Source organism: Myotis nattereri (assembly GCF_964212035.1).
Source record: "Myotis nattereri genome assembly, chromosome: 17".
In the NCBI taxonomy this organism is placed as follows: domain Eukaryota; kingdom Metazoa; phylum Chordata; class Mammalia; order Chiroptera; family Vespertilionidae; genus Myotis; species Myotis nattereri.
The window spans coordinates 32,254,577-32,280,055 of NC_138092.1; the positions used below are offsets into that span (position 1 = coordinate 32,254,577).

General features: G+C 43.5%; 1 protein-coding gene across 2 annotated transcripts in view; it reads right to left on the bottom strand.

Moving 5' to 3' along the window:
- Positions 1–25,479, bottom strand: part of ASPH (aspartate beta-hydroxylase) — a 166,337-nt gene that overhangs the window by 86,187 nt on the left and 54,671 nt on the right. For both annotated transcript variants that reach the window (XM_081111506.1, XM_081111505.1), the window contains 9 exons: positions 18,685–18,777; positions 16,044–16,118; positions 11,819–11,944; positions 10,727–10,759; positions 8,609–8,665; positions 7,736–7,786; positions 7,260–7,292; positions 2,264–2,305; positions 1,832–1,867 (listed from right to left, as the gene is read on the bottom strand). In XM_081111506.1, the coding sequence (XP_080967632.1) occupies positions 1,832–1,867; positions 2,264–2,305; positions 7,260–7,292; positions 7,736–7,786; positions 8,609–8,665; positions 10,727–10,759; positions 11,819–11,944; positions 16,044–16,118; positions 18,685–18,777 (546 nt within the window). The remainder of the gene's footprint in view (positions 1–1,831; positions 1,868–2,263; positions 2,306–7,259; positions 7,293–7,735; positions 7,787–8,608; positions 8,666–10,726; positions 10,760–11,818; positions 11,945–16,043; positions 16,119–18,684; positions 18,778–25,479) is intronic.

The window sequence follows — 25,479 nt, forward strand, 5'->3', positions numbered from 1 at the left end:
CTTTTTTTTCCTCCAAGACTTAAAAAAAAAATTTTTTTTAAACTTTGTTGTTGAAGGTATTACATATGTCCCCTTTTTCCCTCCATTGACTTCTTCTAGCCCGTACCACCCCCACCCCAGGCCTTCACCACCCTATAGTCTGTGTCCACGGGTTATGCATTTATGCATACAAGTTTTTTGGTTGATCTTTCCCCACCCCACCCCCCCTCACCTTCCCTCTGTGACTGGCTCTCACTCCCATTGATTTACTCAATAGCTCTCCTGCTCTTTCACGTTCTTCTCCACTGGTTTTCCTCCTGCCTCACAGCTGTTCAGGCTCCAACAAACCTCACAGTGTCGTGATTCCTTAGAGCTCAGCCTGGGGCTGCTTGTCTTCTCTCTCTGTGCTCACCCCCAAAATGACCTTAACCACTTCCATGAAGTCAGCACCATCCTCATGATGATGGCACCGGAACAGGTACACCCACCTCGGATCTCACCCACCTGTTGGGATTGGCATATTCAACTCCCTACTTGCCGCCTCCATCTGGGTCACTCACATAATTCCCAGACGCCAAACATCTGCTGTGGAGACTCTGATTTTCTCCCCTAAACCAGTTCCTACTATGTCCTACTTTTCTTCTCAGCAAATGGCCCCAGCATTCGACAGGTATTCAACCCAAACCAAAGTAAGGCTGCCTTTATTCCTCTTTACTTCACAACCATCAGAAAGTTCCATCACCTGTCATTCTAAAACAGATCTCAAGTTCAAAACTCTGCCCTCCGTTTCCACTGCCATGATCTTACTCTGGGGCACCATGGGCCACCTCCCTGGATTAGTGCCCAATAATTTCCGAACAGGGTGGTCTGTTTCCATTATTGCTCCACTCAACCCATTCTCCAACTAGAAGTAACTGTTCACAACATAAAGCAGGTCATGCCTTATCTTATTAAGTGTTCCCATGGACTCTCACTGTACTTAGATTATAATCCAAATTCCTCATGAGGTCCTCCAAGGCCCCGCCTAATCTGTTCCCTGTCTTTTTACTGCTTAAGCCAATTCAGGTTTGGTTTTCTCTTCCCTGCAACAGAAAGGAACCCTAATGACACAGATGGGGAAGAGCAGAGGGTTTCAGCACAGGACTGATATAGCCAGCTCTGTACTTCTAAAGAGATCTTCCTGAAGACACCGTGAAAGACAGATGTGAAAGGGACGTGCAGGGATTAAGAAGACTGGCTAGAAGATGATGGGCTGAACGAGATCTCAAGGGCTACAGGGAAAAGAATAGATCTGAGAAGTGCTGAGGTAGCCTGTTCAACAGGATTAGCTATAGAAACAGGGGGAAGGGGATTCCATGATGGCTCCCACATTTCTCGTTTGGGCATCCAAGTATATATTAATGCCACCAACCAAGGGAAGGGAATACTGGGAAAGAGAAGGTTGGTGGGCAGGTAAAGGTAGTGAGCACCCGCCTGCTGTCCACTCCGGTGTGCAGGAGCACAGAAACTGCAGGTGGGCTAAGGGTACACAGTCCAGGGCCCCCTGTCCACCAACAGAACTCCCCAAACAGCCTCTGCTATGTCCTCTACTGGCTGACCTAAATGCCTGAAAACATAGGACCCAACTTTCAACCCATCTCTGCCTGCGGCTAACCCCTCCCCCTGGGATTTAAAGTAGCCCTCCTCACTGCAGCCAGCTTAGCCAGCTCTGGCCCGTAACCTGGGCACTCTCGTCCTCTGACCCCTGAGCAGTGTACACCGATTTAAGAGTAAGTGCTTAGGCAATACTTGCTGAATACATGAACACATTGTCAATATGAAAAGTGTAACCATCTCTATAAAATTAACTTACCTTCTAAGATTATGTTTGACTCTTCTACAGTATTATCTAAAAAAACAAAATAAAACCCAAACACATATTACATTAACTCAACTCCATGAGATCCCTGAATAACTTATATCCACTCAGATACCTAAATCTGGCACTTTTTAGACTAGTTTCTTACAGAGAGGCTCACAAGTATGTATACTAGCATATCGACTTCAATTTCCGAATTATACTCAAAGCATAGATCAGGCAGGCTGACGTTATCCCCGTTGACAGAAAACTTCCACCATAAGTAGGGAATAAATACAACGACAATATCCAATTACTTCCTTGGTGAAATGAAAATGTCTTATATTTCTTCCTACATCTATCTCTGTTCCATGAGTTGTACAAGTTTTAACAAATACAAGGGGGCTGTCTTGCAGGAGGAAACATTTGGTTAGAGAAAAAGCTTACCTGAGCTTTCCATCCCCCCTTCACTTTCCGATGGTTCATATACTATAAAAAAACACAAGGACACATATGTAATAACTTAATCAATAAAGAAATTAAAACACACACACACACACACACACACACAGAGCCCTTTAGCAATGCATGACTCTCATTGCAACACAACACTGGCTGGGCGGTTCAAGAGCAGAGACACTGTTCTACTTATCCTGGGGCTCAGCCACTGGGCAAGGGCAGGGTACAGAGTGGTCTCACAGGCAACAAGCCCAGATTCAAACTCAAGGTCAGCCACATTTTAGCCACAGGAGATGGGCAATTACTTCTGCGTTCTTCCTGTAAAACAGGGGACACTAAGGTTCCTCCCGAATCACTTCTAACCAGGATCCTATACCTTGCGTCTTCCCGGGTGGCACTGAATTTCCTATTTTTACTTTCTTCACGTCTGTGGTGGGGGCTCTGAGTTACCCAAGGCTCCACCCAGCTTGCCTCTCTGGATCCACGGGATTACTAGGCAGATTCTCGACTTTGTTCCGGTCTTTCACCTGGACAAACAGTCCTGCGCCAGCCTCTTAGAACGAGGGTTCAATCGGCAGGCGTTTCATTCACGACCTCACCACGGCCCATCCATCACTGCTCCGGCCTTTCCCTGCCCGGCCCCGTGCGCCTCCGCTCGGCTGCAGAGCCGGTCTTCCCTTCCCGGCTGGGTCACAGCTTCCTCAGTCAACCTGTCCCCGGCTTTTTCCATTTTCCAAAACTCCTCAAAATTTCTTGTACACTAAGGGCGAATTTCTTATTTTCCAAGCACGATTATCAATTTATTCCTTTTGTCAATTTAATAAAAAAACATTTTTTTGGAGCACCTACTATCTTTGTGATTTTATTCTCAGTGCTGGGGTGGATGGGGCCAGGGACAATTCTAACATACCGCTGTCCTGCAGTGGCCTTTGTCAGAGGGAAGGGCAGTGAATGCCTGCTCATCTGCCACCCTGATCCGTGTACATACACATACTCGATCTCTACCAACTTAAAAAAATAAAAGCTCTTTCTTGAGCCTGCTTCACTGGCTTTCTCTCTGTCCTCCACTTCAGTCTAATCTGCTTAGTCATTTACATTTGATGTCTCATCTCCTCACTTCCTCTTCTCCACCCACTCCAACCCATCTCACAGCCCCAACCATGACCCAAAAAAGGCTCCTCTCAGCCCACCAATGAGCACCTCTTTTTTTAAAAAAAAAAATGAAAGCGTAGCTGGCATACAATGTTATATTAGTTTCAGGTGAACACAGGGATTCTACATGTATATACCTACAAAGTGACCACCACGATAAATCTAGTAACCACGTATCACCAAAGTTATTACAACATCATTGACTATGTTCTCTGTGTTGTACATTACATCCTCATGACTTATTTATTTTATAACTGTAAGTGTGTACCTCTTATTCCCCTTCACCCTTTTCACCCATCCCTCCATCCTCTCCCCTCTGCGTTTAAGAGTCTGTTTCTGAAGAGACAAACCCCTCATTGAATTTACTGGATACTTTCCACCCTTAACCCCTTGAGTGCCGGGGAGCGCAATCGCGCTCCTCCTGTCTTTCGCCAAAAGTGCCGGGAGCGCGATCAAAGCTTCGAAATGGCGTCCAGTTCTAAGTCTGCTTTTATTAGTGATGATGATATTGCTAAATATGTCAATGTAGTAAAGGTTTCCTTAAGTTTTTGAATATGTAACTTCATTTACTTGCAATTCATAATTTTTTTTCCTAAACTGCTGTAAAATCAGCAAAAATGCCTTGGTTATTTTAGCATAGTTCCTAGGATATTGGTTGGCACTCAAAGGGTTAATATCCTAGAACTCTTAGCATCTCCTTCCTTTCCAAACACTTTGCACTTAAACTTTACCGTGACCACATTCTCCTTTTATTCCTTCATTTTCCCTTCTCGGTCTTCTTGATCATTTCATCCTTTTCTTACCAGGTATGAAATGTTGGCTTTCATCAAAGTCCAGCCACAGAACCTCCCATCTTCCCACTCTATCCTCTCCTTACGATCTCAGACTTTGGCTTCAATCGCTCATGATTCTCAAACTCACAACCACAAACTGGACTTGTCTTCTGAGATCAAACATCATCTATCAGCTTATCTCCCCTTGGATGTCTCAATATGAACTTTCACCATGTATGGACAGGACCATCTGGCTTCCAGTTCCTGGTTTCCAGTCTCACCTGACTTAGGGGGGAAAAAAAACCCATCCATCAGATGCAGAAGGCAGAACAGTGGACATGGCTGACACCGGCTCCCCTCCCCAGCCACACCCACACATCAAGGCCCATCAATTCTATCTTCTAACATTTCTCAGCTTTGCCCACTTCCCTTCACCTTCACGGCCACCAGCCTGGTTTAAACTGCTCTCCTCACTGTCCAGCTTCTTGCCGAGGTCCCTGACGTGTCCCTATAGTACTAGCTGGAATGCATGTCTTCCGTGCTCACCTTGAGAGGGCTCTCAGTAGCATGGGACACTGCTGAACACCTCTCTCTAGAAACTCATCTCCTTTGACTCCTTGCCTGGCACAGATGTGACTCGGGGCAAGATCAGATCTGTATAACTGAGTAACCTAAATGGTCTCTCCACAGCTACTCTCTCCAGTCCATTTACTATGCATTAGACCCGTTAGACCAGTGGTTCTCAACCTTCCTAAGGCCCCGACCCTTTAATACAGTTCCTCATGTTGTGATGACCCCCAACCATAAAATTATTTTGTTGCTACTTCATAACTGTAATTTTGCTACTGCTATGAATCGTAATGTAAATATCTGATATGCAGGATGTATTTTCATTGTTACAAATTGAACATAATTAGAGCAAAGTGATTCATCACAAAAACAATATGTAATTATATGTGTTTTCCGATGGTCTTAGGCGACCCCTGTGAAAGGGTCGTTCGACCCCCAAAGGGGTTGTGACCCACAGGTTGAGAACCGCTGCCTTAGCACAATTGTAACTAAATGTTAAACTGAAGTTATTTGTGTGATTTGTACCCCTGCTAAAATAAAGGTCCCTGGGAACAGGAACCTTGTGTGTGTTCCTCACCAGCACTGCTCCTGTGTCCTATGCTGTGGACACAAGTAGTTGGTACACATGTGGTATACAAATAAATAAATAAAAGAGACGGTAAGGCTGTTTCTCAGATGTACCCAAGGCAGGTCTGATGCTTTCTAGAATATTTTCTATGTGAAAAGCTGGATCCCTCTATAGCTTTAGAGGGTTCTAGAGTTTGGGGAATTTAGTACAGAATATATTGTTTTTCCCCACTAAAAATGGTTTTGTTTTCACCTTCCCTACAGTTTCACTTATACCTGGTTACTTGGTTTCCCTAGTTTGGTTCCTGAATTCCACAAAGGTATCTTTTTAACCCTTTAGGGAATAATCCTGTGTTCTATTAGATCTATTGTGTTTGAAAAGTTTATGTTCTACAGCAAGGTAATCCGAAGTATCTCACCAGATTGGTATACCTTACATCATATTTATTATTCTTTGTTAACATTTTAAATTATATTTTTTACTAGAGGCCTGATGTATGGAATTCGTGCAAGAGTAGGCCTCCCTTCCCCCGGCTGCCTGCACAGGCTTCCCTCGCAGTCCCAGCTTCGTCCGGAAGGTCATCCAGAAGGACATCCAGTCTAATTAGCAGATTATGCTTTTGTTATTATAGATGATACTCTGCCCTATGAAAATACATTTATTTTTATGTATATTGGCATGGCATCTAATTTTACACTTCTTTAAGTTTAATTTTAAAGTTCTCTAGACCTAGTCTATAAATTACATTCCAAATATGTTCTTTCCATTATATTTAGAAAAACACTAAAATGACATGCAGACATTAGAAAAGGATCTCAAATCCTACCTCTATATGCAACTTTTAATTTCCAAATTCCTCGCTTCTCCTTCAAACTCATAAACTGAAAAGAAAATCTAAATACATAGTTGCCAACTTATTTCCAATATTAGTCCCTAAAGATAGAATCCAGGATACCTCCAAGGGTATCATTCATATCCCAGTATAAACAGTCACTGTGGATGGTGATCTTGATAGGACCTCAAATCTTAAATACACACACTTAATAAATTACTTTATCAAGTCTACACACAGCCATTCTTAATTTTCTCCAATTAATATTCACCAATCATGAGAATACAAGTTTCTTGAAGTAGGGACTCTGTATTATTCATACAGAAATGTCACACCCTAAGACTACCTAACAATAGAAAGCCCTCCATATGGGACTGGAGCACCAACATTTCTCCATCCTTCTTGCTGCACATGTGGTTATAATACCTGACTACCTTCCTTCCACAGTCCACTAGCTCTATCATCGCTTAGTCATATGAACTTGTGCACATTATTTACATTCTCTGAAACACATTTTTCTCATCTGGGAAATAGCAAAAATAATGTATTTCAATGAATTTAATAAAACAGCACGAGAATTGCTCAGGCAACAAAAGGAGCTACAATTGCCTACCCTGAATCTGACCCTACTCATGCCACACATTTGCCAGAACTACTTTCTTCATGCTGCCTGTATGCCTGGAAGGGAATTCTTCTGCCCCCTTCTCCATGCACCTTTATTTAAGAGTGGGATTAATCTGTGGAAGCAGCTACAGTAGTTAAACTGGGACTGAGGTAGCTTTCCAAGCACAAGACATATTTTAGTCAAAAGACAGTGATGACTACAAAGTAATGAAATACGATTTCCTCAATAATTCTTAACTGCTTCCTAAGGCAACTTGCAAATAACTGAAGAAATTATTTAAGCAATGGCAAACCATGAAATAGGTAAACAATCGCCCCAAGTCAAGTCTTTGCAAACTACCATTCATTTGAATGTTTCAAGTTATGGTTTTGTAGCTTAAAAAAATTGTTCTGTATACTATACAGTCAAACTATGAGTAGATTTTCAAACAAGTAGATGGCTTAAGTTTAAGAAGCATTTCACACCTGTTTGGTCAGAGTCTTGGTACGTTACTTCATCTGCAGAAAAAAAAGAATAAAATCAAAATAAGTATTGAGTCATTCTGTGTAACTGCTTAGCTAAAAAACACAACTTAATCTCCAATACAGAATTCTATTTCTTTAAATATTAATGTCTGCACAATCCATGAAAAATGCCTCAGTCCAGAAACAACTTGAGAATTATTTCATACAAATTCCTCAAACTGGCATAAAGCGAGATATGCTAAAGTAGAGTTAGGAATTAATATCCTGTTTCCTGTGGAGCCAGTGGTAGATGAGGTGAAATATGAAAGCCTGATATTTTTAAATAATAATATTTTGTTACAAAGTAGAAAGTCTTATATTAGGTGTTACTATTATTTCTCAGGCTCCTTTAACAGAAAAATCACCATGTTAACATAGCATTACAGCTGTCAAGCCTTAATAATGTTTAAAATCTGAAAACAATGTTCATTTAATACCTGCATCATGGTACATTTTTTCATAGTCATCTGTTGCTGGTTCAGTGGAATCTAAAAAGAAAAAACATACACCTTTGATAAACATTAAAAACCAAACACATTACTAGACATCATTCTAAAATTACTTGAAAGTTAAATTATAATCTTTACAACTGTGTCAGACAGACATTATCATTATCTATATTTATAAAATCCTAAGCAACCATTACGATGGAATGACCGGTCACCATGATGTGCACTGGCCACCAGGGGGCAGATGCTCAATGCAGGAGCTGTCCCAAGACCACAGGCCCCAATCGCCGATGGGGCCTGCTGGCCAACCTCCTGGTCCCTCCCCTCAGCCAGCAGGTCCCGATCACCCTATCGGGGCTGGGATGGGGAACCAGGAGTGGGTGGTGGCAGATGCGGGAGGTGAGGGAAGGAGGAGAGGGGGAGGCGGGGAACCTGATTGGCCCTGATCGCCAGCCAGGCCTCAGGACCCCACTGTGCATGAATTTCGTTCACCGGGCCTTTAATAATATTTAATATATATCAAATCCCATCATTTACTCTCTAGTCAAAAGATAGGAAGGAGCAGTGCTAGGATTCGCACCCAGTTGACGTATTCCATCCTTCTGCCTCATTAATTTCCAAATGCTCTCTGGTCTGATCTATAAGAACAACATCCCAGCGGTGATTTGAAAAACACAGGTCCTTTTTCCCTCATTTCTCCATATAATATCAAACTGTATTCATAAATTTCCATAACTATCTGAGCAACCAAAACTGATCCCGGAGTGTGATGAAGAGTACTCTGTGGAGTCAGAATGAATCATTAACCCAAGGTTAAAAGGGCCTCGGCGACTGTGTCCAACAGAAACACATCTCACAAACCTGGGGTTTCCTGTTCATATGTCATCTCTTCCACGTCCTGGTTAGAGGTCTGTGAAGCTACAAATGAGAAAATAATTAGGAAATTACTAATGTGGCTCAAGTAAGAAGGATTACACTTAATATTCAAATCAGGAAAAGAACAGTTTCTAGTAATGACAGAAACATAAAATCAAATCATGATGTTCCACCCTAGCTGGTTCAGTTCAGTGGATAGAGCATCAGCATGCAGACTGAAGGTTCCTGGGTTCGATTCTGGTCAAGGGCAGATGCTGGCTTGTGGGCTCGATCCCCAGTAGGAGGCGTGCAGGAGGCAGCAGATCAATGATTCTCTCTCACTGATGTTTCTGTTTCTCTGTCCCTCTCCCTACCTCTCTGAAATCAATATAAATATATATACATATATTAAAAAATCATGATTTCCAACTCACATTCACCCCTGGAACAAACAGGTACTACCTGTGCTCAAAGCTCAATACAGTTCCCACCACAAAGTAGTGGAGCTATATTCTTATTTAGCTTACGCAAATTCAACTACAGTCAGAAAAACAAAATAGGGCAGATTGACACATAGACAGAGATAGCAGTGCAGGGAGCCCTCCTCACATCAACCCAGCAACCCTGCCTGAGCCTGAGCAAGGACACACATCGCCCAGCCTATCACTTGGACTCAATACCAGAGTTTGCTCAGGCTGCAATACAATTTTAGTGATCACAGATAGATACTGTTGACATGGCCCCCCAGCACAGGAAGAAGGGTCGACTCCAACACTGGGAGGACACTGGCCAACACCACAGGCTTGTTACTGGAAGATGTGATGCTCATCTTCAGTGTGGCCACCCCTTCTGGGGACACAGCGTGCAACAACATGCTATTTTGACCTTTCACTATCATTTAAGACTACAAAACATGCAATTCTTCTGTATCTTTTGACCTAATAATCCCACTACTGGGAACTTATCGTCAGGAAGTAGACTTCAAAAAAAACAAAAACTACATTTACAAAAATACAGATACATATGCATGTACACATAATTATGATATAACATTATATAAAATATCAATCATTAAGTATATGTTATATGATATTTGATATATTAGATATAATCCTATATAATAAAAGGATAATATGCAAATTGACCAGTCGCTATGATGCACACTGACCACCAGAGGGCAGATGCACAATGCAGGAACTGCCCTCTGGTGATCAGTTCACTCCCACAGGGGGAGCTCCGCTCAGCCACAAAACAGGCTGACGACTGCCAGTACAACGGCGATGGCAGAAGCCTCTCCTACCTCAGCAGTGCTAAGGATGTCCAACTCCCAGGCTACGAGAGGGATGTCTGACTGCCAGCTTAGGCCCGATCCCTGGGGAGATCGGGCCTAAGCTGGCAGGTGGACATCCTCTGAGAGGTCCTGGACTGCGAGAGGGCGCAGGCCAGGCTGAGGGACCCCCTGAGTGCATGAATTTTCGTGCACCGGGCCTCTAGTCTACATATAAAAGCCTAAACGACCAGCCAACCGCCCAGTAGCTATGACATGCACTGACCACCAGAGGACACATGCTCAACGCAGGAGCGGAAACCACAGGCATGAAAACATGGAACAGAATGATGAATCTCAGAGGAAAAAGGGGAAGGGTAGGGGGGGAAGAGATTAACCAAGTATCTTATATGCATACTAGAGGCCCAGTGCATGGATTCATGCACCAGTGGGGTCCCTCGGCCTGGCCTACAGGGATCAGGCTAAAACCGGCTGACATCCCCCAAGGACTCCCAGATTGCCAGAGGGCGCAAGCCAGGCCAAAGGACCCCACCGGTGCACGAATCCATGCACCGGGCCTCTATTAATAAACTAGAGGCCCGATGCACAAAATTCGTGTAAGAGGAGGCACTCGCAGCCCCGGCTGCCTCGCGGCCCTGCCCCCCGCCCCCTACCCCCTGCCCACTGGTCGTTCCAGAAGATTGTTCTGGAAGATCGTTCTGCTGTCCAGTCTAATTAGCATATTAGCTCTTTATTACATAGGATAATCATAGACAATGTCTTTTCTCTCTCAATGCTTTTTTATAGGAAAAGGCTCTTTCTAATTTAAAAAGAAGAATATTCAATTAAAATCTCACCTGTCTCTTCTACATGGTAACTATCTTCAGTTTCTAGGAAAAAAAAATTAAATCAATATTACTACTTTCATAAAGTGGCATGCATATATACTGTGTGTGTACATTCTGAATCTATTCTAATTGATTTTATTTTGGAGGTAAATAACTATTAAAATAAAACATGACTATATCAATGAAATGTCTGCCAAACACTATCTTCTACTAGAACTACACCTAGAAATGACACACATTCTTGTCTTTGATCCACTCAACAACCCCACAAGTTGACAAACACTATAACCTGGGCTAAAGAGAGAGGATGGGACTGGTTGGAGTGGCTTGGTGGTTGAGCATCGACATATGAACCAGGAGGTCACGGTTCGATTCCTGATCAGGGCACATGCCCAGGTTGTGGGCTCAATCCCCAGTGTGGGGTGTGCAGGAGGCAGCCTATCAATGATTCTCTCTCATCATTGATATTTCTGGGAGGTCAGTGTTGATAATTTAACCCAGGCACCCCTGATAGCAGAGGGCTCCCCCACAGGATCCTCACTCCTTGTGTTACCCTTGTTCATTCCACAGCTCTATGGAGTGTAAATATTTTCCATTTCTGAAGACTTTTAATATGCAGCTTTTAAGTTCAAATAGAATTGATGTCCCAATTAAAGATTAGGGCAGAAATTTTATGACCTAATTATAGACTTTTTACAAGTGTTTCTTCTTACTCCCCAAACTATGTAATTCCTAGCCTCAAAAATATCAAATGCCTCATGTTTCAGGTTATTTGAATGCCTTAACTGCATTCTGTTACATAAGCAGCATCTAAGACCCTCAAATTCTGAACAACTGTTAACGTTCCTGAGCCCCCTTGGAGGAAGAAGGCAGGGAGAAGGAGGTACCATCGTTGATACTATTACAGAGGTCCCCATTTTCCCCACCTTGAATGGCCTCCACCAGGCCCTGCCCCCTTCCCTCTGGCCATGACCATACTGTGGTCTGTGTCTATGGGGAAACAATCATTTTAATTGAAGTTTTTAGCTTCAACTTAAAAAAAATAATTATAATTAAAAATTACCTATTGTATTTTATTCTAAAAGCAAAAAAATGTTCTACCTTCCTGAAATGTTCCAGTTTCCAGCGACTCAAATTTGTCATCTGTCTCTCTCACTACAAGAAAATCGTCATCTTCTGGTTGCTGTTCTCTTGCTGGTCCATCCTCCTCCGGGTGTAGGTCTTCTCCTTGAAAAATGACAATGAAGAAAGAGACACAGGTGTACAGCAGGGCCCACAGCGGCGGCTGCCAGACACGAAGGCCCTTCTGAAGGACACAACTGGCCCTGGCTGCAGGGCATTCCCTGTCCTTGGTTGGCACCCACTTTGGAGTCCGTTCTCACTCTGGAATCTGTTCTCACGTTCACCAACTGGTGGTCCACCTGACGGGGGGACGGTCTTTTCTTGCTAGAACATGAACCCACCAAGGTCAGGAATCATGGAATCTGTTCACTAGAGATGCCCAGCACCTAGAACCTTGCCCAGCTATAGGAATTGCTCAATAAGTATTTCATGAATGAATAAACACATTCATAAATATTAATATATTTGCCTTTTCAATAACCTCAGAGAAAAAGGCCACCCTGTGACCGACCGTTCATTGAGAACTGACATAAACGTCCATGTAACAATCTGAAATAACTCTATGCATACTGACGTTCCACTGCAAAGGGCAGCCAGCCACCTATCTAAACCATATGCTGGGCCATCTGTACTGAGTCACAAGGATTACGTAGACTTTGTATCTGAAGGTTCCTACATTTAGTCTTGAAGTTTTGCAAAGATGCCCCTTTTCTTTTCTGAGACTTTTATGATACACCAAACTGTTATTCTTTTGTGTAGATGCTGGACAGGTGACTTTATTCCACTGCAATATGGTAAACCTTGTCATTATGGTGTAAAAAATCCTCCCCATAGCAACTGGGCATGGCTTCAGCAGAACATGTCCCGTAGATAACATTCTAATCAAAGGAATTGGCTGTTCAGTGAGGTGTACTGGTGAGGAGGGTGAGGTCTGGAATGTGGCTCCAGATTGGGGTTCTTCCACACCAGCTGTGTGACCCTGAGCAAGTTACGTAACTACTCTGTGCCTGAAATTTCTCTTCCATAAAAAGGAAATAATAAGAGTACCTATATACAGCATCGATGTGAGGAGTAAAAGCACTTAGAAAAGTGCCTGGCCCGTAAGTATTCAGTTGTTATTGCTATTATTGTTGTTCTAACTTTTAATGTCATCCTCTTGACAGTAATCACAATATTACTATTTCTACTGCTACTGAACTCTACCCCGAGACTGCAAGGTTGCCTTTGTTCCCTGACTTTTAATGAGGCACAGCGATGCTCTCAGGAGTTACTGAGTCATGTAGCCCATTTATGTTTCCTGTCTCCTCATCTGAGCCTGCTATACTGTTTCTCCTCATTTCAGACTTTTTGCGATTCAGCAAACCAATTACCAACTCTCAGTCCTATCACTAATTTTACGACCTTTTCTTCTTACCATATCCCTTGTCCTTACTCTCGTTTTATGCCACGCAGTTTGATGGTTTTTACGGGAGCAGGATTGATCTCTCTCCACCTCACTATTCACTGAAGGCCCTGTTCTCAGTGGGAACACGAACCAAACACCGCACACTCCCCGTGAGTCTCCTCTGCCGGCGACAGCCTGACACAAAGAAGTCAGTTTGCTCGGGGCTGACCAGACTCCGGCCTGGCCATGCCCTCTGAGCTGACCAGACTCAGGCCTGGCCATGCCCTCTGAGCTGACCAGACTCAGGCCTGGCCATGCCCTCTGAGCTGACCAGGCTCCGGCCTTGCCATGCCCTCTGAGCTGACCAGACTCCGGCCTTGCCATGCCCTCTGAGCTGACCAGACTCCGGCCTTGCCATGCCCTCTGAGCTGACCAGACTCCGGCCTGGCCATGCCCTCTGAGCATCAGGCCTCTGGGAGGTCGGCACCATCATCCCACCTTCAAGGATCGGAAACTGGAGTGTCTGCCAAAGCCGCACAGCTAACAAGTGGCAGCTGCAGGACTTGCCCCAGTAATGAAACAGAGTGATGGGGAAGAGTCCAGATGGGGAGACTGAATCCCCCTTCCCCTCCACCACACACCCCAGCAGAAGATATAACAGGTGCAAAGGCCCACGGCAGGGATAGGCTTGGAATTACTAAGGAAAGAGAGGCCAGCTGGGCTAGAGAAAGTGACTGACAGAAGAGAGACCAGATCCAGGTGAGGCGCCCGGACCAGGGCACATCAAACACAAGGTGCAGAGGAGCCAGAATGGATCAAGGACCCAACTGGATGCCACTGCAGTGGTCGTGGCCAGAGGTGACAGACGGCTGGCACAGCGCAGACACATTCTGCAGGCAAGGCCGATGGGACCTGCTCAGGGAGCACATGGAAGAGGAGGGTAGGGGAGAGGATAGACATCCAGTAAGACCCCCCAGGTTTCAGCTTAAGCAACTAAGTGGAACAGTAGACCATTAACTAAAATATAAAAGGCTGAAATAAGAGCAAAAACATATTAGGGGGAGCAGGAGAAGAGCTGTGAGGTGGAGAGGAGCCAGAAATTCAGTTTTAGGTACAATTTCAATCTAAGATACTCATAGAACATGCAAATGGAGACAGCTATGCAGCTGGGCTAACCAGGAGCTTGGACCAGAGCAGGGCTGCAGACACACCTGCAGAAGCGACACAAGAAGAAAAGCCATCGCCTACTTTCAAGGAGGAAGTAGAGACACAGATGAGAACAGACCCAAGAGGAAGGTGTGTGGCAAGCAGCTCAGGTGCTGCATGGACCTGCTTTCTCCCTCCTCTGTCTGAATTCCCACACCCACCCACCCTTCCACTTTCTCTCTCCCCACCTCTGGCGACATTTAGTTTGACTAACCATCCCGACTCGCCAGGTCACCAGTGCCACCTCCCCTGAGGTCCCTGTGGCAAAGTCCCTCGAACCCCTTCTTTGCACTGCAGACAGAGTGCAGGACATGCGACACCCCGCGTGGTCTCAGTTACTTGGAATCAAGTAGGAATATCCTTTCCCTCGGGGCCCTCCACCTGCGCTCCCACATCCGCCACCCTCACCGGCTTTCCCATCCTCTTCTCCTCTGGACTTCCTTCCCACACGCCCTGTGCTTCCAACCCCTCGGACACCATGGGCCTGGCTCGGCACACACCTCCCTCAGCTCCTGCATCAGCGTGTGGCTCCTCAGGAGGCCTCTGCTGCCCTCCGAGTGTGAGCCCCACATGCACCCTCTTTCCCCATCACAGACTTACCTCATTCTACCCAACGCACTCATCTAAGACTGCATCTCCCATGGGCTCAAGTTTTAAAAAAGAGATGATGCAGGAAGGGAAAGCCTGGGCCTGCTCACACAGGCAGACGTGCGTGCAGGCGGAGTGGCTCTCCTGGCTGAGATGACACAGCAATGGAAGGACCGGGCTCCTGGACCCCCAGCAGCCACTGGCAAGGCCTACAACTCCGCCAGGGCCCGTCTCCCCATCAGCACAGATGGAGCCAGGTGGGATGCTGTGCCCTTCGCCCGCTAACACCTAAGCCTGAAAGAGGCAGTTAATATGCCTGCTAAAGCCCAATTTAAATCATGGCAACTGTGTGTTTTTAAGACACAATTGTTTTCCTCACAGCAAACCGTCGGAAGTATCAGGGTACCACATGTTCTGCCCCCTTCAAAGTCCCTTTGTGAGTTACGTTTTGAAATTGTACTCTCTGCTTTTCTCCAGGGATGCTTCAAGAAACAGTCATGAAACCCTAAAACCTTGGTTTCTAGAGTATCCGCTCATATTCTCCGTACAGAAGTTCACATAAGGAATTTTTCAGACGTAAGCACTGGGCAAATGTTTTCTGTTCTCTAAGTAGATCACGTTAATTTCCTCTCTGATAACATGACCGACATAATTCAAAGCTGACCCGTCGTGCTCTGGCATCCCCCAAGCAGGCGGTGAAATGTGAGGGTCGGCGATAGCACCCATAGCCCATGACAGCTTGTTGGCTGTGTCCTATTTTCTTCCTCCCTGTTCTTGATGTGCCTATCATTGGTCTCAATTTGCTTATGTATTCCTACCATTTCTTTATTGGATGTGTGCAAGAAGTTCCCTGAGAGTAAGGTGGAATAAAACAAGTTTAGTGCTATTTCAAAAATATTTGTCTTTCAATAATTTAAAAAAAAAACACAATTATTATTGAAATTTTAAAATAATGTCCAAGTCATCTAATCATTTCCCTATTTCAGTAATGCATGAGAAAGCACACACACAGGTTTTAATTCATACCATGTTCTGTATAAACTGTTTGATGGAGAGAGGAATGGATTTCTTCTTGTACTTCATCTTCAACAGGCTGAGGTCCTAAAATAATTATAAGACATAACTAAGTGGAAAAGATCTAGACATGAATGTAGAACCTGAAATATGGCATCCAGGTATAAACATACATTCGAAGGAATTTACCAGGCTAATCAACTATACATCCTTTTCTTCAGTTGACCAGTTTTTTTCTATGTTGGCAAATATGGTAGATATTTCAAACTGGTTTTATTTTGACAGTAGATATAAATTTTTAAAGTCTTCCTAAGATTTTAACACAAGAACACTAATTTGGGTTCAGATTTTTCTTTAAAAAATAACTCAGAGCAAAATTATTTTAGTTTCTAATGAACAAAATTCATACTAGTGATGGAATAAAGACAATGGGAAGGGCAAAGCTTTCAGAAAGGAAAGTGCTGAGAAATAAAGGTAAAACGGTGTGAGACAAGGTTAGTATGTGTTAACGTACACTGTCACTGCGATCTACATTAACGCACATGTCTTCCTTCCCTGATGTCAGGAAAAGGGCCCCAGCTGGTATGAGGACTGCGCTGGGCAGGGTTGGCTGACCACTCCCAGAAGTTGCCAGGAATCGTGAGTAAAAGACCTTACATTATAACTGACAATCCTCTCTGCTTTGGAGAACCCCACCTGCCAGTCGGATTCATAGATTCAAGTAGATATCAATTACAAAGTGAACCACATAGTAATGACATTCCGACACCACTGTGGTGCTTATCGGATTATCAGGTTTATTGCAACATCACACAACAAACCAGAAGCTATCATGACACTGACACTATGAAATCTATTTTGCTAATCACACTGCACAACCGTTTCTAAAGCACAAAGCTTCCCTTCTATTCTTACAGATGTTTATATTTCACAAACCACTTTTAAACATAGTCCCATGGAACTAGAGGAGCCTGCCCATCTCTATCCTCCCCTCAACATCCCTCACAAGGCCCATGATAGCTTCCTATCTGGCCTTCCGGTCTTACCGCCTTGCCCAGAGGACAAAACATAAGGAGAAGTGGGCGGTGAAAGTCTGATCCTCTGCTTAGCCTTTCCATGGCTCCTGTGCCAGAAGCGAAGAAAACATAAGCTCTGCAGAACAGATTGGACTAAGACCTCAGCCTGGGAGCCCTCACAGGCTCCGCAGCCCCTCTGCCACAGCACCGGTCTGAATGTGGGAGTGCACCGAACTATTTCATCTGCCCCTTGATTCTGTAATGTGCTTCCCTTTCCCTGGGGAGGGCTGATAGAGGCAGAAGCCAGATGGAGAGTTAGTTCATGGCTGATTGGAAAACAAGGAAAATGACTATAGATTCCTCTTTCAAACGCCTGGCGAGTACAGCCAGGAGAGGGACTGGAGCAGAGAGAGGAGGGTTATTGTATTGCATTTTAATGAGAAGTGTGTACTTATGTTTATGGAATAGGTGGTAGTCAGAAGAGAGAGAGAAGCTAAGTCAGACAAGAGGAATGTGGAGAAGGCAACATTTACACTAAACCAAATATAGCCCAGAGGTTGAAAAGGATATGAGGTGGTGACAAACTCATAGACTTAGGAGGACAAGTTATCAGTACCATGCAAAGAGCAAAATATTAAATAAATAAAAAAATTAAAGAATGAAAGCAAATGACACATTTCAGAGTAGGTCCTAGTTTTTCATTATAATTTATTTAGCACAAAGTAAAATCTAGGATGCTAAATCCAAATACACATTTAAATTATGTCTTAAAAAATCACTTTTGCCATGGTATGCTTATAGCAATTCTACTGGAATGGGAGGGAGACAGTAAATTCTCCTACGATTATGATTTGAAAAAATTTAAAAATCAAATCAGCAAACTGATCTTAAAAGGAAGGAAGGAAATATTATTCATCAAAGTGATAAAATCAGGACTTCAAGTTGCTGGTAAATATGTGGTGTTATACCTAACACTTCCACTAGGTGGCTACATGAAACCAAATATTTGAGGAGTAAATAAAAAATGTGCAGAAATTACTCTGTAATAAATAAGCATAAAAAGGAAAGAGTAGTAATGGATTCAAATTTCATTTACCAACTTAAGAGATTTCAGCTTTCACCCCAGGGGTGATTAAGATACACTGTACAGTACTTGAATTGATCTAGGAATTCATGAATATGTCAAACTGGCTTCAAAGATGCATGAGGGTGGGAAGTCCTTTGATGTAGAAAGGAGACTGTCATTGGGAGCTCAGTAGACCGACTCTGTTAAATAACGTGAGAGATGATGACAAACTATTGCACAATCTATGTCTAACTTTCCTTTCAAGGGGATAAGGTCCAGCAGTCCTGGAATTTGAATGGAGAAACACGGCATTTTGTTCCTGATGTTCATGACCTTAGGCAGTGAGCAACCATCTCTCTGTGCCTTCGACTCTTGATCTCAGAAATTAAAATCACCCTTCGTAAGTTTTTATTAGAAGAAAAGTAACTTTACTATAAAATTTCAGGGAAAGGATATTTCACAATGTGCAAACACTGTGAAACAAATTATGGGTAAAACATGATTCTGGACACTGCACCCTGGGACACCTGGCAGGCGGAGGTGCATGAGGTCAGAACACAGCAAAGCTTACCTGTCCGCCCGGGCCCCTGCTCCTCCGGCCGAGCGTGCATCTCAGCCTCTTCTGGTGGCGCTGTAGGCTTGAAGGCAGATCTTTCTTTAAGGCCTGCGTTTTTATTCACAAAGTTAACTTGTTTGCTTTTGTTTTCTCTTTTTTGACATGTCAAACCAGGACAAATATGTTCAACCACTTCATCAATAGTGCAAGTCATTCAAAGGTTACAAGGCTTTATTCTACACGAAAACATGGATAGGTTAAACAACAGAAGTGGGAAAGCAGTTTGCTCTTTAATGTCACATGAGCCTTTCCCATCTCTACCAAAGTTGACCTTTCACTAAAAAAAAATAATAATAACTGTTTAAGTGTTCACGAATTTTTAAAATGTAAAGTCACGTCTGAACTTGCCAAACGCGGTTCAGTAGGAGTTCAAGCTCGTGTCTATAAGTGACTAATGAATTTCTAAATCCTGAACTCTGAATTCAGTAAAAAGATAATTAAGATATACTTGAGCTTCCTATTGTCATTTGTGAGCACACTAATTTTGATTTACATATAAGTGTTTATTCTTCATGAACACTGTAGTTAAAAGTGAGAAGAAATCATACATGACTACTTAACAATCTTCTAAAGGTAACAAAATCAATCACATTATTCCACAAGAGCTAAAAGATACAGATTAAAAAGTTCTTTTTTATGTCTTAAGAAAAATAAAACAGTAAATCAGCATGAAGGATGGTTTTGAAGTCAATACGAGTCTAAAATATGTTATACTGAATTAGTCCTTGGATGTGCTATAGGTAGAACATTAAAATAGACCCTCCATTAAATGCAACTATTTAGAAAGCTGAACTAGCTAGGTTCAAGAGTGTGTGGATGCCGCATACCAAACCCTGGGCTCCTCACTACCTGACTGGGAACCATGTATCAACAGTGGCTACTGAAGGGGGGGGGGGGGGGAGGCTGGCGGGGGGCGTGCTGTGTCTGTCAAGAGCCTAAAGTGAACAGGTCAACTGAGAGGCATTTTTCTACCCTTAAGCACCTTTATAAATTCTTCAAGTACATATTCTATTGTAATCCAGAAAATGCTCATTTAAATGTCTTTTACTCTTCTTTGATTTTTTTTCTATTTTTCCTAATCATTCCCTTTTCTCTCTTCACTTTTCTCTTATTCGCAAAACATACTCCCACCGTCCTCTCCCAAATCCTAAAGATGCTGAGAGATACACAGAATCACACCTCATTTTATTCCCCGTAGTTATTTTCAACACCGCTTACACAGAAACCATCCACTAGTAAAATAAACATCAGCACATACCGCTGTGCTCTATCCCTGACCATAAAGTGACTTACAGCTATTTTATATACACAGATATCCACCGGTACTAAATTTAGTCCAATTTCACAGGGTGGGGGATAGGGTGGGGGGTGTTAAAGATGAAGGTCTATTAAAATACATCACAGTTTAAATGCCAAATTCAGGGCTGAAAGCTCCCGTGCCATTTTCCACTTAAATCATCCCTCCTTACAGCTCTCAAATGTTAACGGTACAAGTATGGAACTATTCATTGCCAAGGTCTGCTGAATGAAGATAAACCTTCGGGATCTTCAAAATCATGTATTGCCGCTCTCAGAACAGCAGAAAACACCCGGCACATCGCAGGTGCTCAATGCACACTTGCTGAAGGGCTGAGCACACCCAATGGTTGTGACTCCCCCGGCTGTGGAGCCAGGCTCCTTCGCTGCACTACGGTGGTTTAGGGCTGCAAAGGTGGGAACAGGGGCTCATACAGATTTCCTCAATACTGTTTCCCAGATTCATACCTGTGCTCGGCACCCACTAGTACAGCAGCACAACCCTAGCTTGCCTGGGCCAGGCCCAGCTGATTGCTATCTGCTGTCCTGGTGTAATTATTTCACTCTCAAAAGTATCTCAGTTTGCCGAAACCGGTTTGGTTCAGTGGATAGAGGGTCGGCCTGCGGACTGCAAGGTCCCGGGTTTGATTCCGGTCGGGGGGCATGTACCTTGGTTGCGGGCACATCCCCAGTAGGAGATGTGCAGGAGGCAGCTGATCAATGTTTCTCTCTCATCAATGTTTCTAACTCTCTCTCTCTCTCCCTTCCTCTCTGTAAAAAAAATCAATAAAATATATTTTTAAAAAAAGTATCTCAGTTTGAATGAAAAATTACAGGTGATTTTTCACTAATCCCATAGGTAGTGAGTTTTCAACCTGTACTCCATAGGTTTCGATACGCAATAAAGTTTTCCCACCAAACAACAAAGACTTGAACTGCCTTAAAATCCCCCCGATTGGGTTTAGAGAAGAGCTTCATTTGAAAAAAACAATTTCTTTGCTGAACGTGTTTGGAAACTACTAGCACCCCAATATTCAGACATAAAATGCCCCTCCAGTCGGCTTCCTCTAAATCCACGTGGTAGTTATTTGTCTCTAAAATTGAAATTGTAAAAGGTGAAGGAAAATGACAGAAGAAAGCAAAAGCATATAACAAGAGCAAACATTTAGCAGTTTTGTTTTCTGTCCAAAGTGGCAGGTACGTTGTAAATTTATTGCTACCTGGCCACGGCTATTTGGCAGAAGTGAAATCAGCACCAAAATAAACAATATTGTAGCCCAAAGAAGCTGAGGATCATATAACACATCTTCCCTAAACCTGTACAGTTCCTGAAATTTAACAGAAACACATTCCAGACTAATTCTTGCTTTGACAACCCACGTGGAAGAATTAGCCCTGCCCATTTCCGAATATTTTTCTTGCCGCCCAAATCCACTTTGGCCCATGAGTCAGTGTTCTTCAGAGAACAGGGATTTAGTAAATCCACGTGTCATATACGATCTTAGGCCAAAAGTAAACAAGAAGAAGGAAATGCACATAAGGTCAAGGCACAATCAAAGGAGAGGTTTTCCAATTGGATTTATTATGAGGGACACAAGGTAAGGGCGGAGCAGTGAAATAGTCAACATTATATTATGAAATGAATGTATCAGTTCGGATGTTCCTGGGGCTCCATATATCAAAACACGAACTCACACAGGCTTGAGCAAGAAGGGACTTTATTATCCAGTTAAGAAGTGCCTGGCAGGCTGCTCACTCAGCACTGGCTTCGTCCTCAGGCTGCAATCCGGGCTCCCAGCTGCACGCTCCTCTTTCAGACACGACGTGTCCAGAAGCAGAGGACACCCCCTGCTCTCCTGGCTCCTTTGCAGTCTCCCCTTTCAGTTTCAAAACCAGAACCCCCTCCCATTCCTACACCAGTAAGAGGAACAGGCTGACCACAGCTACCAACAGCTGGATTACCCAGAGCTGAATGCAGGCTGTGAGTCAACCACACAGCCTGTGTGATTTAGAAAGTAAACGAATTCCCTTACAACATACCTTATTTTTAGCTCTTTGGGTACCTCTGATAAATTAAGAAACATTTTAAAATCATGTTTGTATTTAAGAAATTCATCATTTTTCCTCCGGTTTTATTTAAAAACGGAAGAAGTTATCCGAAACTCCATCTGACCACATGAGAAAGGATAAATGTACTTCCCCCCGCCCCATATGTAAGGAAGGTTAAAACTTACTAAATTTTGCATATTGCATTTATTCACTCAACAAATATTTAGCACCTGCCAATGCAAGGTACTGCTCACCAATGAACATACAGAAAACAAGCCCACAAAACCCTAGCTCCCCCAGAGAGGGAACAATTATAAAAATAAGAAACACAAACTATTGAGAGTACATGGGATGGGAAGATGGGACGGGAAGAGTGAGACAGGGGGTGCCCCGCCCTGAGGGAGAGGGGGCGGGGCTATCTGCACTAAGGTGATGAGGAAGGGGCGCACTGATAAGAGGTGGGCAGGTACCTCACTGCTGGAGTTACCCGTGGGGAAAAGTGCTCCAGGTAAGGTTTTGGCACAACAAGTTCAAAATTCCTCAGCAGGTAGGATCCTGGGAGCCAGCAGACCCAGGGGGCTTCTGCAGCTGGAGTGAGCAAGGGTGGGGGGAGGTGTGAGAGTCAGATAGGTCCTGGACAAGGGACCAGGGAGGCCCTTACTCTGAGTGAAAAAGAAAGATTTGCTTTTCATAAGAATCATATACAAAACACTTCCTCAACAAACTCTGGGAATTAGAAATAGTCTTATGCTTTACAGGATTTCATATACTTTCCCATAACAGCTAAGACATTTTAAAACTTCAGTTTATCAATCCTTGGTTCACTCAGCAGTGGTGTACGCATCGGTGGAGATTTTGATGCTACCCATCGAGGTTACTCCAGCTGCTATTATTTGTGAAGGGGAAAGGCTCAGGACCGTGACTGCTTCAAATGCAAGTAGTTTAAATCAATACATCCCAAGAACAACCCTCATACGGACATGAAACTTGATAAATATTCCGGGAAATCAATAAACCAGAAAGGCATGCATACTAATGGGACCATGGGCATCTGCGTTGTTGTTTCTGATTTTATAATCAGCAAAGACAGATGTTAGTAGGTATCCAACAGCCGTCCTCTAACTTACCAAAATCTGAGACTGCCAGGAACTAAGAGCTGCCCCATGATGCACAGCGAGATTCCCAGATTCAAAGCATCTTCATGCAACGCAAGATGGATAGATTTCAGAAAGAGGATGATGTAAACCTCAAAAAAATGAAATGTTCCAAAAAGCCTCCAAGAGCCTGGTTTCAAAACCAAGGAAAGGACTCCACGAAGATTGGAATGGAGTGGATTCCGCTTAACATCTTATAACACAAGATGGAGTGTAGACGCTCTGGCCCATGAACCAAGAGGGCTGCCTTTAAAAGCCACTGGAACCCCATCCTGAGCACATAACCAGTGCCACAGCTTTCGTTTCCACATAGTACATTCCTACAAGGGCTTTAAGAATTTAAACCCAGCAAACATATCATTTCCCCCCCACTAATTTATGTTTTTCTTTATTTCTTCTAAAGAAACAAATGTACCGCCCTCCCTGGGCACATACACACAAGCAGCATGAACATAGCTATAGGCAACTTCCAAGGTGGTTAAAACATTACTGAAGAAACTTCTGGGTTGTTGTTCTTTTTTTAAAACAAGATATACTTCATCTTTTTAATATAATTTTATATGTTCACCATTCAACAAACATACAGTGAATGCCTATTATTATCAGCTACTATGATAGAGACTAAACACAAATCACAGTCTAGTAGCAAAGCAAAGGCCAGGAATGAAGCACAGTGGTGGGCACACAGTCCAACCACCTAGGAGAGGGTCAGAGAAAGGGCAAGTGCAGATGCGACGACACGGCTGGATCCTGGAAGGCAGGGAGAAGGTGGCCCACCACACAGGGTAGGCGTACCTTCTTGGCAGAGGGGAAGAGCGGGCAGAACTGGCAGTAGCTTATTTCACAGCATTGCACTGCAGGGACTGCAGCCACCATGACCATTTGTATCCCCAGTGCCAGGCACAGCCCCTGGTCAGCTGCAGATAGTCAGAATATTTGTGGAATAAATCTGTTGAATGAATCAATACACGGAAAGTGGGTTGTTTTATATAATTATCAAAAATCACACAGACACTTTAAGTGCATGACTTCCTCTAATCTTTTAGAACACAAGCCAAGTAATGTTTGAGGCAAGGAAGGAATAGCTGACAGACAGACCTCTATAATGTATAGATAATAAAGAGTGATAAATACATACATACAGTGAAATCAAATGAGGTTCTAAAATGAGAACAAAGAAAAGGAAAACGGGCCTTTCTGCTCTGCAGGGCCTACAAAACTGAAGCTTCTGCAGAAATTGATTTCTATGTGAAAATGGTGTGCAAACTGGCAATAAACATCTAGTGCATGTGGTTTACCAAGTGGAGGAGGTGGGGGCGTGAGGCTGAAGAGTGCTACTGAGGGTTTTTCAGACCACCCCAAACAAGGTGGGTCACCCTTTAGTTTCCTAAAAACAAAATTTTCTCTTTAAATAAAACCAGGGGAAAGTGGAAAGAGCGTAACAACACAATAAACCTCAATTACCTGATAATTACATGGTAGCATTTACCATATGACAATATTCTCTTATATTCCTCCAATTGTCTAAGATTATTCCTAACCAAGGGTTGGGATGGCTCTGACTCTGAAATACCCGTTTAAACCCATCCCACTCAACTCATTGGATTTGCCCAGTAGCAAAATAGACTTGAGGTGAGAAGAGGAGGAGAAAACAAACTCCATAAACCACCTGCATTTAGTGCAGGTGAAGTATAGGTTATAAGGAGTCACTGCTCAACCTGACCTGCACCTGTTCCCCTTCTTCAGGTATAGGACCCCTAATTTTCTGCTAGGAAGCTGGTTTTCCTTCACCCCACAGTTTTAAGGGAGGGAACTCACATGGCCCTGGTCTTGCCAAGCACAGCTTTGTAACCCCATCCCACCCCCCACCCCCAATCTACAGGCTGTGAGTTGACCGTGAACCCACGTGACTCATTCTGGGGCAGGCTGCTTGAGAAGGAAGCCAACACTCGGAGGGGCCAGGGATGTTGGAGAACCTACATCCAGCAGCATAACCCACGGTGATTCTGGGCTTCGCAATTATGTGATCCAGTCAAGGTTTGTTTTTTGCCCACATGACCTGATGTGAATGGATTCACACATATAATGAAAAGAAATATGAATAATAAATAAACTTACAAGTAAAACTAGGTTTGCTCCTAATACCTTGAGGAAGAATGATGAATGCCTTTTCCTACAGAAACACTGAGACTTGCAGAACTGAATTATTAGAAATTTATAGTTTTTGTGGATTGAAGTAGAAAAACCCTAA